The 14,231-nt window shown below is 41.1% G+C and overlaps 1 protein-coding gene across 12 annotated transcripts in view; it reads left to right on the top strand.

The window, feature by feature from the left end:
* The window catches only part of MITF (melanocyte inducing transcription factor), a 226,002-nt gene that overhangs the window by 195,343 nt on the left and 16,428 nt on the right, over positions 1-14,231 (top strand). For 7 of the 12 annotated variants that reach the window (XM_045051859.1, XM_045051853.1, XM_045051854.1 and 4 more), the window contains 2 exons: positions 8,687-8,804; positions 11,771-11,845. In XM_045051859.1, coding sequence (XP_044907794.1) covers positions 8,687-8,804; positions 11,771-11,845 — 193 coding nt within the window. The remainder of the gene's footprint in view (positions 1-8,686; positions 8,805-11,770; positions 11,846-14,231) is intronic. The other 5 variants (XM_045051855.1, XM_045051856.1, XM_006928932.4 and 2 more) reach the window with 1 other exon arrangement.

Here is a 14,231-nt window from a genome sequence, read left to right on the forward strand (position 1 = left end):
AGTTTATGTCTGCAAGTGGCTGATTGAGAAACTTATTAATACTAAACCAAGGAATTGTCTCAGGATCACAAATCAGTGACTTTGACATCAGAAATTAAGAATTTCTCGTGGGTTTATCAGTAACCCCATGATAAAGCTCCACGTTCCCTGGCGTCCAAGTCCACTGTCACTAGGACAACAGGCTTCCCCCGGACATCTAGTGACCAACATAGTGCCCGCTGCCAGGGGCAATACTATGGAGTATACTATTTACAGTAGCATTCTCCTTGGCATGACAAATGAATGCACCTTTTAAAGTAAAAGGTGGTACCTTTCTATTCACAGATGATAGACTGACGTTTGAGTTACCTTTCTTCATCTAAATCTATTCAATTTTAGTTAATAAAGCAGTGGTTTATTAAATTTCCTTCTCTCTGTAATTTGGAGCCTTGCCTGTATTTTTTTTTTTTTCACTCCTTAGAGTGGTGGCTTATGTTACCACTTAGCCAAAGCCTTACTGTAGGTCTTATTTAGTCCTTGTACTAATTCTGTGACTCTAGTCCTTGCAGTAATTCTGTGAGTCAAGTTGGGGTAGTATCATTACCCTCGTTTTTAGGATTAGGAAAGGTTCTCTGGTCTTGCACAGATTTCCATAGCTTGGGTGTGTCAGAGACAAGACTCTTCAATTGGCTTTGCAATGCCTTGTCCAATCTTATTTTGTTTCCTCTGAGATCAGTGCCACGGGGCTATCATATTCTTGAATAACCTATATTTGAAAGGCTAATTTCCATAGGAGAGAGGGATGTGAGAGGAGTTCTTCTCTGATGGGTACAGAGTTTGGGATTTGTAAGATGAAGAAGTCCTCGAGATCTGTTTCACAATGATGTGAATAGACTTAGCGTTCCTGGGCTGTACACTTCAAAATGGGTAAGATGCTAAATTTTATGTTATAGCAATTTTTACCACAATAGAAAATCTTTTTAGAGCATAAGTTCCTATAAATAAATCCCCATGGCCAGGGAATATGATAGCCCTTGCTTATTTACACCAAAATAGTTTACTATAGTACACTCAAGTTTTATAGGTAGCATTTTCTTTTCTTTTCCATCTTGTTTCACTTCTTTCAGTTCACTTACCTGAAGTCCTGAAGGGTGACAACCCCCCTTGAAGCCCCAAAGTCTTTTCTAGGATCCTCAGTCTTTGTCAACTTCCTCCCCATTTAAACTCACCCCCCCCCCCGTTTTTGAAAGATCTGGATGTTCTGCCATCTTGACAGATGTTTCCATGCCACAGTCTCCCCACCCTCTTGGAGCGCTTAGTTGGCATCAGTCGGAACCCTTCTGCTTCTAACTTTGTGCCTCTTGTGAGGAGGGCTACCCTTGTCAGCAGTCGAAATCCTGGGATGAATGTGAGCAAAACACTTGGGAGAGCTTGCACTGTGGAATGTATAAATATACTCGGAAACATGGGTATGTTTACAATGTTTTCAATGCCCTCGCTGCGATTTTTAGCAATGGCCCAATCAGCCCAAAGGAACTTTGCTTAATGAAGGTGGTCATTTTGCCAGTGGTGTCGAGTGGTATCCGGGCGCACTCAGGAAGACTATAAACTTAATATGATTTTTTTTTTATAAATCATTTAAAATTTTTTCTCCAACAATGAGGACCTTTGAAGTCATCTGAGCCAACCGATTACTCTGTGCATTAGCCTTCCCTTATATATCTTCCGTTTCCCCCGCATACACACATAGAATCAGTCATGCATCTTCTTGAAAGCCTCTAAAGAAGGATATGCACTAGCTCACAAGACAAACAGGAAAACACAATGGTTAAGAGTTGGGGATTTGTGCTCATATCTGGGTTCCTATCCAAAGCCTTCCATTTCCTCTGTCATCTTGCGTGTTACGTAGCTTCCTGAAGTCCTGCATTTATCCATCTGTAAAATCAGACTGATAATTGTACCTGCCTCACATGGTCATCTCATAAAGTATGTGTAGCATTCAGCATTGGAAGCAAGTTGTACTTAACAACATCGAAATTATGAAGTAATTTTTTATACTATCAAGTAATTTTGATCGTATTTTATTCAGGTGATATTCCTTGAGCATCTATAATGTGTCTAGTTCTATTTTAAAATAACGTCATACTTAATAATTATAATTCAGATGTTACAATGAGTTTCTGTATGAATTCTAGACATGGGTCCCAGTTTGCTTCATGGAGAACTTGTCCTCAGAACAATCCTTCTTCTTCTTCTTTTTTTAATGTATTCTGTTTTTTTTTTAATGTTTGTTTATTTTTGAGAGAGAGAAAGAGACAGAGTTTGAGCAGGGGAGGGGGAGAGAGAGAGGGAGACACAAAATCCGAAGCAGGCTTCAGGCTCTGAGCTGTCAGCACAGAGCCCGACACGGGGCTCGAACCCACAAACATGAGCCGAAGTTGGAAGCTTTACCAACTGAGCCACCCAGGTGCCCCCTCATGACAAACCTTTTGAAGACAGTTTTCAAGACCCCCATTTGCTTCTCTCCTTTATTATTTTTAATGCTTATTCTTAGAGAGGGAGAGAGAGAGAGAGAGACAGCATGAGCAGGGGAGGGGCCGAGAGAGGGAGACAGAATCTGAAGCAGGCTCCAGGCTCTGAGCTGTCAGCACAGAGCCCAACGTGGGGCTCGAACTCACAAGAGATCATGACCTGGCCGAAGTTGGATACTGAACCAACTAAGCCACCCAGGCGCCCCTGCTTCTCACCTTTAGACTGAATACCCATGTCTCCTCAGTCATTCTACATTAGAATGGAAACCTTATTTCTTGATTATCTGATTGCTCCTAAGCTAACTTTATGATTGAATTAGCATTTACTGAATACCTACTGTGTCACCAGCCCTGAGTGAAGTGCTGTGGATGAAGATGAGTGAGCATTCCTACCTCTGCTCATAGAGCTTCCCAGCCTGGAAAGAGGAGACTGCGTCAGACCTTGAATAGAGGAGGGTAGTTCGGGAGCAGAGGCGCAATCTCAGGGGAGCTCCTGGGTGGGAAAGATGCCCTGGGCAGCGTTGAATTAATTCCCGGCCAGGGCTGGAGTCACCTGTAGCACCCTCAGATGTCGCTTACTATCCAGGCATTCATTACTTTTCTATATTTGCACAGTGAAAAAGTCTAAAGGTAACCCCAGCAGAACCAGACCATGACCAAAGTGGTTCAGCATTTTGCTATTAGTGGAGACCCTGTACTATAGAGATTAGGAACTCAGATCATGAGCCAGACAGCTGAATTGAGTGCATACTCTTGAGTGAGTTATTTGACCTCTCTGACTCACTTTCTTTGTCTGGAAAATGGGAATAATAATAATAAGAGCATCTAAGACAATAGAATTCATATGAAAATGTCAAGAGCTAATCCACAAAAAGCATTTAGAAGAGTCTTGATTCTGATACGCACTTACTAAATGTTGGTTCCTAGTTCTTATTCTTGATAAACTTGGGCTTGGGTTGTCAAAAGAAACAACAAAGCTACCACACGTCACTCACATTTTAATTTCTCCCCCGACAGTAGAGTTTAAACTTCACATTCTTTATGTTAGGCGTTTCTTTTCCGTTTATTTGATTCTTTGATATGCTTTATTTCAAGTTAACTTCTTGAAGAAAAAAGTAAAGTGGAAGGAACACTTAGAGAGGAAACTATCCTAAGGGAATTGGAGTCTAGAAATAACTATTCTAAGAGCACAAGGGCCCTCTTGTACCATTACAAACAAAGAATAAAAGTCCCAGTTTACTTGTGCTCACAGTGCTCAATTGAGATTCAGAGAAGGGGAACATCCAGAAAGAAAAAAATAATAATATTTTACAATGATCATTTACTTGGAAAAATATTCATTTTGGTGGAGCAGAGCATTGAAGAACACAATTCAGACCAAGTTTGGAGCACAGACCCGTAGGCATTCACCCCCTCTTTATTTGTCCCTATCAGACTGTGGCTTCGATCTGGACATTGTACTCTTCTATGCTGGAAGTGAAATTTTTTTTGTTTAATTTTTTTAATGTTTATTTTTGAGACAGAGGGAGAAAGACAGAGCATGAGCAGGGGAGGGGCAGAGAGAGAGGGAGGCACAGAATCCAAAGCAGGCTCCAGGCTCTGAGCTGTCAGCACAGAGCCCGATGCGGGGCTCGAACTCACGAGCCATGAGATCATGACCTGAGCCGAAGTCAGATGCGTAACCGACTGAGCCCCCCAGGCGCCCCACGACATATCCATGTTAACAGAAGATGCCTCTTCCTCTTCCTTAGCTTCAAAGATATTATTTTGCCTTAATTATAAATGTTGGCTATGTTTATGGGGCAGTTTTTCTAACCCAGAAGGGGAACCACAGAATCCTTTCTTAAATATGCATGACCAATTTGTAATTAGAAAGCCATGTTTATTTTTGTATTTATTTAAAAAAAATTTAAAAAAATTTTTTTAGTGTTTTATTTATTTCTGATACAGAGAGAGACAGAGCATGAGCAGGGGAGGGGCAGAGAGAGAGGGAGATACAGAATCCGAAGCAGGTTCCAGGCTCTGAGCTGTCAGCACAGAGCCTGACGCAGGGCTTGAGCTCACGGACTGTGAGATCATGACCTGAGCCAAAGTCGGATGCTTAACCGACTGAGTCACCCAGGCACCCCTAAAAAACTTTTTTTTAGTGTCACTTATTTTTGAGAGAAAGAGAGACAGAGCACGAGCGGGGGAGGGGCAGAGAGAGAGGAACACCCAGAATCCGAAGCAGGCTCCAGGCTCTCAGCTGTCAGCACAGAGCCTGACGTGGGGTGCAAACCCACAAACTGGAAGGTCATGACCTGAGCCGAAGTTGTATGCTTAACTGACCAACCAGGCACCCCAGAATGATGTGTAATCAACCTTCCACTTAGTAGTCTCAACGAATGACAGCCATTAACACACACAACATAAGGCACCATTTAGGGGCAGAGTCTCTCAGCTTCAGCCCCACTAACATTCGAGATGGATAATTCTTTGTTATGAGGCTGTCCTGCTCATTACAGGATGTTTTTAGCAGCATCCCCAGTCTCCACCCATTAGATGCCAGTGGTACCCTCCACTCCCCCCAGTTGTCACACCCCAAAATGACTCTAGAAGTTGACAGATCCCCTCGGAGAAGGGGAGGGGGTCCCCAATGGAGAAGCCTCGATTTGAACACTGAGCCGTTAATACAGCCCTGTAGTTCCCTTGATTCCTATATTTAGATTTGCACTGCAGCCTGGCAAAATTGGTACAGTGGTTGACAGGCTACATAGTAATTAACATGGCATATGTGGTGTCATTGATCCAAGTTTAGAGCGGGTTGGGAATACAGTACTTTGTAGAAAATCATAATGTTACCAAACCTGGCAGTGTACTGATCACTTAAATACAGTGTTTCACCCCGTTACCTCTAATTGTTACACAACCCTGTGAGATGGGTGATGTGATCACCACTCTTCAGAGGTGGTACCATGCCTCAGAGAGGTTAATATCACACAGCAGGTCAGTAACACAGGCAGGTTTTAAGCTAGTTCTCTGGCTCCTAAGCCCGCCTGTGAATGGCTGCACTACTAATGCGTAAATTTGAGCATCCATACTTGGCTAGTGAGCAACTAGGTTTTTATTTGCTTAGATCCAGTTGGAGATGACTTGAAAATTGCACTTTCTAATTGGTTTATCAGCAGGTTGACACTACCCCTCCCCCAATACTGTTATTAATATAGTATATGAATCTCCTACCACGAAGCTCTGTTCACACATAGCTAGCCCCATGGTTTTTCTGCCATAAAAGCCATTAAGATGACATCCACAGAGTGCCTTTCTAGTTCTGTAGCTGGCCCAGAGTAGGACCCCACACAAAAAACTGTCCCCAGCAAACTATTCCGGCAAGGTACATGCTGCCAGCTCCTGTTCGGCAAGTGTTGGAAAAGGAGCTAGAGCAGGAAATCTTGCAGAGAAGTAGGTGGACACTTATGAGCCGTTCTGGGGACTGGAAGTAATGATGTCTGACCTCAGTGGAGTACCCGATAAGGCGTCTCGTTCTAGAGATGTTAATTCATCTCCCTTCTTGGCGGGCCCCACTGTCACTCCCTGCCATTCACAGCTTTTCTGGAGTTTTCAGCTCCCCCCCAAATCCATTTCTCTCCGGGGGCCCCCAGTCTTGCGCTCTTTCTCCCCACCGCCATCCTGCATGTCTCTCCATCTGTCTGTCCGCCTCTCTCCCCGTATGCACATGTGTCTCTCTCTTCCTGTTTCCACCCCTACTCTGAGTCTTTGTCTCTGTCTCGTTCCCAATTTTTGTTTCTTTTGCTCCATGTCTGTCTGTCTCTGTCTCTCTCCCTCCCTCCCTCCCTTCCATGTGAGTCTGCATTTATTTGGTATATGTACACACATTTTCCTTTAGAATATGTTTAGAAAATATGTTCTTGTCCTGGAAAAGCTTATAATCAGATATCTGTTCACTGTAAGTCCTTTGGTGACTTAAAGGTTTTTTTTTTTTTAAAGCTCTCTATGTATGTCTTGTCTATTAATTTTCCCTAACAAATCATCATCATAACACAATTGCACGTGTTGCTTACAGTTTGCATTTGAAAATATAATAGATATGATTTGTATTTCTAGAGGAATGGAAATATATTTTTTTAGCTTGTTGCATTGAATTTTTTTTAAACTTTTTTTCAATGTTTTTTATTTATTTTTGGGACAGAGAGAGACAGAGCATGAACGGGGGAGGGGCAGAGAGAGAGGGAGACACAGAATCGGAAGCAGGCTCCAGGCTCTGAGCCATCAGCCCAGAGCCCGACGCGGGGCTCGAACTCACGGACCGCGAGATAGTGACCTGGCTGAAGTCGGACGCTTAACCAACTGCGCCACCCAGGCGCCCCTTGTTGCATTGAATTTTTAAAGCCACATCCTTAGTTTATTAATACTCAGTAGTTCCTCAAAAATCTGAAACTCCGGAAAGATAGGAGGAATCCAGAGGGGTTATGAGATGTCACAGCAGCTTTAGAAGTTTTGATGCTCTAACTGTTTACAGTGCTGTGCTGAGAGATTTGCACCCCTTTCCTTCTGGTGTCTTAAGTTGGACAGGAGTACGACTGAGCACACACAAGACGAGACTGACCCTAAGAAGGTGACCTACTTCAAATAAAACCACTTAGTAAAATGACAGCTAATAATCACAGTCACTTTTGATCAGGTTCTTAGCTAGAAGGGCTTGAATTGTGGTTCAAGGACATTTTAAGTTATCACAGCGCATTGTTTATATGAATCTGTATAATGGGATATATATAGTACATTTTATATACATAACATACATCCTGCCTTCAAAAAGAAGCAAAAGACTGAGTGGAAAAGAGAGAGAGGTGTTCTGCTGATCTGTCTGTTCTCCCTGCCCTCAGGCCCCAGTCATATTAGAGCTGGTATCCTTGTTTACTTGCCAGAAAGTACAGGCCTCCCCCATCTCTTTCGTTTGGGGTTTAGTTCGGGGTTCATTTCATAGAGCACATACTTAGAGGCCATGGTGGATAGATGGTCGAAGGCTACCGACGAAGGGAAACACATTTCTATCTTTATTTTGTGAGGTATTTTTATCTGTATGTTAGTAGCCACTGGAGAAAATGAAAGGTGAAATCTTCAATGTCATCTTTATTGGAGCCCCTTGGTCAGTAAACATTCACTTTTCTCAGACGTGGAGTAAAACTTAGAGTGTATAGTCAAGGACAGGAAGGGTTAAATGATCAATTTCTTACACGGTGTTAATAGTTTACAGGAAGTGTTTGAATTAAGCTGGGAATGGGGAGTTTCTGCAGTGGCAGAAGTGAGGTCACTTAACTGTGTCCCCAGAGTGATAGTTGAGAACTTTATTTCAGCCGGTGGGAAAAGGAAATGTCCGGGGCCCCTCTTGTGCCCAAAAACGGGCACATCAGACTCTTCCAGTGAACTCAGTACAGGAAAAGCAGCACTGGGGGCAGAAATAAGTTCACTACTTCAAATGATTCAACTCAGAACTGGAGAAAAACACTCTTAAGCTAGGTTGAGAAGGCTAAATACTTTCCTTTTTTTTTTTTTTTTTTTTTTTTAAGTGTATGTTTTGTTCTTTTATTAAAGTCAGTGGGCTCCCTCTTGTGGCTTTGCGAAAGATTTCACTCTCAAGGAAAATAGCTTTTCTTTAGCAATGAGGAAACCATTTCTTTGCCAATAGAAAACACTTCTCAGTGCTTTTCCGCTGCAAAAGTGCTCTTTATAGTGAAGAGAGATAAAAAGGAGAGGGATGGAAAAAATGACTTTGATGAAAAACGTGCTTTGGTGAAAAAGTCATGCCACACAGAACCCTGTTTTACGGTAATAGCCGACCTTTACTAAACATTTAGCGTATGCCCCTGGATGTGCTAGATAGTGAGTTTGCCACATTATCCATTGTCTGCATGCTCAAAATGTACGTATAAGCTGGTAATATAGCCATCTTATGGGTAGGAGATTCCGCGTCCTTCCTTCTCTCAAAGGGAATGAGCTAAGGTGACCATGTCTCTGAGTGAGTGAAAAAATGTAAACATGTCGTGCTTTCCTGTTTTAAAAAAATGACTTTTTGCATCCTACCGTTTCTTTTAAGTAAAGTCCGGAATCAATACGGGTTCTAGCTGAATGAGGAGCTATTCAACAGTTTGTTTCTATCACTGTTTTTCTCTCTCTAGTTACCTGTCTCTGGAAATCTGATTGATCTTTATGGCAACCAAGGACTGCCACCCCCAGGCCTCACCATCAGCAACTCCTGTCCAGCCAACCTTCCCAACATAAAAAGGGAGCTCACAGGTAAATCCTGGCAAGAGTGCCTCTTACTGGGGATTTTCTGTTGATTTCCTGACAAACACAGTTCTCAAAATTGTGACCTCCAGACTCTTGCCAATTCGTAGACATACTTTTTTTTAGGTCTATGCGGTGGTGAAAACATTGAGCAATATTTTAAGATGGAAGATTTATACTTGGAAATTTCCAGTATTTGAGGTACTGGGAATTGGGGCTGCTGTCACTCCATGGCATTGTTAGAACTCCATGACACCCCTCATTGTGTCTTTGGCTGCTGTCCCCTTTGGGCTGGGGGCACTAGGCAACATTTTTAATGATCAGATGTCTCTAACCCATCTGGTGTTTGTGCTAAGCCCCTAGAAGCATTTGCGTTTGAGAACCCTGGGCAGATATTTTGTTGGACATACATTCAAGCCCACAGTTGTCAGGATAGGGTAAGAATGAATTTCTTAACATCTTCAGATGCCTCCTGTTATTTTTGCTAAATCACATGCAAAAGATTTATTACACGAAGTAAAAAAATAGATTATAAAACCGAGCAATGGATATTGTTTGTTCCTGGGGCAAGTGTGAAATTACCTATTTCACCATTTTGTTTAACGCTTTAGGGAGAGCATTTGGCCATTAAAACATGACGAAACGACATTAGAACTGGCATTCTATCATGCTGAATTTTATGACCCTCACCTTATCCCCCTTTTTCATGTTTGGTCCTTGCATCTTGCAGGATTATGTGAACACACTGAAAATACGGAAAATATATTCAGTGCGAAAAAATCCTATTTGTTCAAGGGTGTCTTTTTTAAAAAAATATTTCAGAAGACAGTGAAAGAGAAAGACAGTTGGAAAAATAAACATTGATTTGTTTTAAAAGAGATAATTAATTGGGACACCTGGGTGGCTTAGTCGGTTAAGTGTCCGACTTTGGCTCTGGTCATGATCTCGCGGTTCGTGACTTCAGGCCCCACATCAGCTATGTGCTGACAACTCAGAACCTGAAGCCTGCTTCGTATTCTTTGTCTTTCTCTCTCTCTGCCCCTCACCTACTTGTGCTCTGTCTCTCTCTACTATAAATAAACATTAAATTTTTTTTAAATAAAGGATAAAACTAATTAATATTAAAACTCATTGGAAGTCAACAAAAAAGTAGGAACCCTACCAGGAAGGAACAGTGTCATGAAGTTCTTAGAAAATAATGGTGAGATCTATACTAAGTAATGATAAAATGTGGTTAGCATGACATGAACAGAATTCTTACAACTTAAGTGCAAAGTGGGGTTTTGAATTATGTGTTTGCTTCTTCAAAAACAAAAGAAAACAACAGAGGCAACAGGTGGGAATGAGAGAAATAGGTAAGGGGTAGACGTTGACTTTTTAAAGAAAGTAAGCAGATATAATGAAGTATACACTTCCAGAATCACTTTCTATCATAGAAAATGACCATTCCAGGCAGGAAAAGGAGAAATAGACAGGAATTAGGGTTCTGAACAATGCTAGTTGGAGCAGGAGTATGATGTAGCCAAAAGCTTAGGAGTCAGTTCTGATCTACAGGGAAAAAATTATCTTTCTTAAGTTTGGTTTTTCCACCTGTGTTAGATTCTGGTCAGGAAGCAGAGACCACATGGTGATTTGAACAGTGGAGGTTTAAAATATAGAATTGTTAACCAAATACAGGCTAGCAGCTACTTAGGTTGATATGTTAAAGAAGATCCTGAGGCTGCAGGGGGTATCCAGGCTTGAGAAAGAACCTCCCCCACCCCCCCAGGCCAAGAGTCCACCCCCTTGGGGAGGATGTGGGTGAAGCTACCAGTTGGTAGAGAAGTTCACCAGATTGCCTTGGCCAAAGCTGGTCCACAGTTAGTGGGTTGAAGTTGGAAGGCAGAAAACCATAGTGTGTGGCTGGCAAACTGAAAAAAAAAGGTAGGGAGGGAGGGAGAAATAAAGTGAGAAAACAAAAGATAGTGAAGTGGAGGGTGTATGAATAAAAGCTGTCTGTAATGCTCATGTGAGAAACAAATAGAAAATCATTTGGATTGAACTTCCCAGTTGAAATAATTTAGCTTCTGAATTATTTATTTGTACATAATAATACATACATCATACATACATACATACATACATACATACATACATACATACTTTAGTGGCTATGAGTTATGCTAAAAAGGTTTCTATTTTGGGGTAAGATTCTGAGTTAAGGTAGTGTAATCTTTCAGATAACTCCTCTGAAAAGGAAATAACAGAGGTTCCAGAATCCCGGGATTAGTCAAAGGACTGTTTCTCTCTTGGTTTGCTGTCCTGAAAGGTGCAAAGTAATCCCTCATCACAGAGAACTCACAAGAGTTGCTATGCAAATACATCTTTTCCAATAGAGCTGCTTCCAAATGCTTTAGTACCCTATTCCTCTGTTTGTTTTCATAAACCCAGACTAGGAAAATAGTTGCTCCTAAGGATCATAATTTCATTCCAGCAGGTTCTGTTGGCTCCCAGACCACAGAACCTGGCTCCCAGTTCTGAAAAAATGAGTCCATTTCCACCAGTCAGTTAGAGAGCCAATGTGATAGCTTCTGTACCCAGTTTTTTATGTCAATGTTACAAAGTCCTCGAAGAAATAACCTCAAAGTTCTGTTGCATGAAAACAAAATTTCACTCCTGATAATAGAATATCAGCTGCAAATTTCCCTAGTTCTCTGGTTATTTATTTTTCCTCTTGTATGTTTGTAGTGTGTCAGACATCTTTGTTACTGGTCTTTTACCATTTTGTAGAAGCCAAGTCTTTGCATTTATTTCGTAAGTATTGCTTTGGAAAAAATGCAAGCTTTTTAAGAATGATAATTTGAAAAACCCTCTTTGGATTGTTAGAATCTGGTCAGATAAGCTTCTATATATTTAGAAAATGAGGTGTTTTGTAGTTGACATCATTGTGTGCCTTGAACCGTTCCAGTTTCTAATTACTTCATTCACGTGCACAGCGTGTATTTTTCCCACAGAATCTGAAGCGAGAGCATTGGCCAAAGAGAGGCAAAAAAAGGACAATCACAACTTGAGTAAGTTGGTTTTATGTTCATGATATTTGATTGGAGTGGATGTTCCCCCTTATATCAAAATTGTTTGAAATCTTACAGGGGAGGAAATTGATACGTATAGCTGTTATGAAGATATAATTTATGGAAGAAAAATTGTTTTTCAGAGAAAGTAACATATATTTTCCCCATATTTAATCTCCAATCAAATTGAATTTTCTCCAGTATTCTGAAAAGTATTTACTTTACTTGTTTATAGTAATGGTGTGTGTGTGTGTGTGTGTGTGTGTGTGTGTGTGTGTGTGTGTGATCCCTAACTACCCAATTATAAGTGTTGCTCACACTGGAACTTATTAACAAAAGGGGATGATGGGATCACCTTCTCCAGTGAGATTTGAAAGAAAAAAAAAAAACACCTGGAGGGGAGTCAGTGGGTAAGGTACCCTCCCAAATTTCTGACTTTACTTGTGACTTAAAAAAAAAAGAAAAGTCTCCTGCCATGTAAAAACACGTTTAATTTACTCTTGATCAAATCTTTAAGCTTTTTCCTATGAGAACTTAAGGTTTTTGTTTCATAAACAAAAGTAAAAGAGGCTGCACAGTTAAAAAGAATTTTTCATCTTTTGGCCTCCTGTCCTCTTCTTCCTGAATTCAGTTTTAAGAATGTAATAAGTTATGTATAGACACTTTGTTGTGGTACAAATGATAGAATTAGACCGGAATTTAAAATGATAGAATAAAGCTGGAATTCTCCTCTGATTCGTAAAAGTCATCATTGTTGGTTTGTTTTTCTTTTTTTTTGTCCAGTTTGTTGTTGATCTTGCCAGTCTCTGCCCATGTGTTTAAGAATACACACACGTGCACATGCACACCGAGAATAAATAGTGGGCTTTTTGGTGTCTGTTTTAACACAAGCAGTATCATGTTATCCATATTTGTTGCTGTTTGCTTTTTTATACTCAGCAGCCTTTCCTGAAGAACCTTTGCAGTTGTTAGTGTAGGTCTGTCTCCTTTTAAAAAACTGTTGTATAGTATTCCATAGCATGGCTGTATGAAATTGAGTGATTCTCCTACTGCTAAGTGTTGAAATTACTTCCAGCTTTTCCCTGTACTTTTTTTTTTTTTTAGTGTTTATTCATTTTTGAGAGACAGAGAGTTACAGAGCACGAGAGGAGAAGGGGCAGAGAGAGAGGGAGACACAAAATCAGAAACAGGCTCCAGGCTCCGGGCTGTCAGCACAGAGCCCAACACGGAGCTTAAACTCACAAACCGTGAAATCATGACCTGAGCCAAAGTCGGATGCTTAACCGACTGAGCCACCCAGGTGCCCCCAGTTTTTCCCTGTTCTAAGCAATGCCACAGTGAGCATTTGCACATGCGCCGCTCTGTCTGTGTACAGGGGAGTTTCTTTCTCCAGGTCAGGTACTGAGAAAAGGAATCGCTGGGTCCCAGAGGGGATGGGTTCCTTCTTTTAATAGATACTGTCCTTCCTAGTTCCCATTTCAGCTGGGAGAAGCTCTGCTCCTTTTAACCCAAAGATTGGGAGTAATATTTCTAAGATCTCCTCTGGCTTCCAAGTAATTGTACTCTAAGACATTTGTTCTTTCTATATAACTTAGAATTAAGATCATCAGGCGTTACCCAAAACTCCACCTAACTGACCTGTGGAAAACGAAGCTGGATCTTGTCAAAAACAATACCTTTACGTAGGCACCTGAACTCTCAAGTTTAGGGTTGTCAGTAAAATATAAACATGATTAGGTCATACTCTGAGGTCTATAAAAAAAATCTTAAAATCTCATCTAACCATTAGAAATGAATACTCAAGGGGTGCATGGGTGGCTCAGTTGGTTAAGCATCCGACTTTGGCTCAGGTCAAGATCTCACAGCTCCAGAGTTCGAGCCCGGCGTCAGGCTCTGCTCTCAGTGCAGAGCACACTTTAGATCCTCTGTCCCCCCTCTCTCTGTCCCTCTCCTGCTTGTGTGCGTGCTCTCTCACCCTCTCTCTCAAAAATAAACATTAAAAAAAAAAAAAAAAGAAATGAGTGCTCAAGGTTAGATTGTCCATTGACATAGCTCTTCCTCTTCTAAGAACTTACCTTGTAAAAGTAGTTGCCAAAATGTGCAAAATAATACATTCATTTGTTTACTCATAACTATTTACTGAGCCCTCATTATGTCTGAGGCATTTTTCTACAGAAGTGAACTAGACAGATAGGCTTCTCACTTATGAGCTTCCATTTGACTCAAGGGCAGACCCAATAGATGAGCAAACGAATACATTAAGGTGGTGTTTTCAGTACAGAACAAAAACCACGATAGGAATAAAATGTGTATGTGAGCACTGGCCAAAATATTCAATATACCATTGACAGAGGTAGAAATTAGACATAGTCTAAATATTCATCAG

The sequence above is a fragment of the Felis catus genome, chromosome A2, assembly GCF_018350175.1.
Source record: "Felis catus isolate Fca126 chromosome A2, F.catus_Fca126_mat1.0, whole genome shotgun sequence".
Lineage (NCBI taxonomy): Eukaryota > Metazoa > Chordata > Mammalia > Carnivora > Felidae > Felis > Felis catus.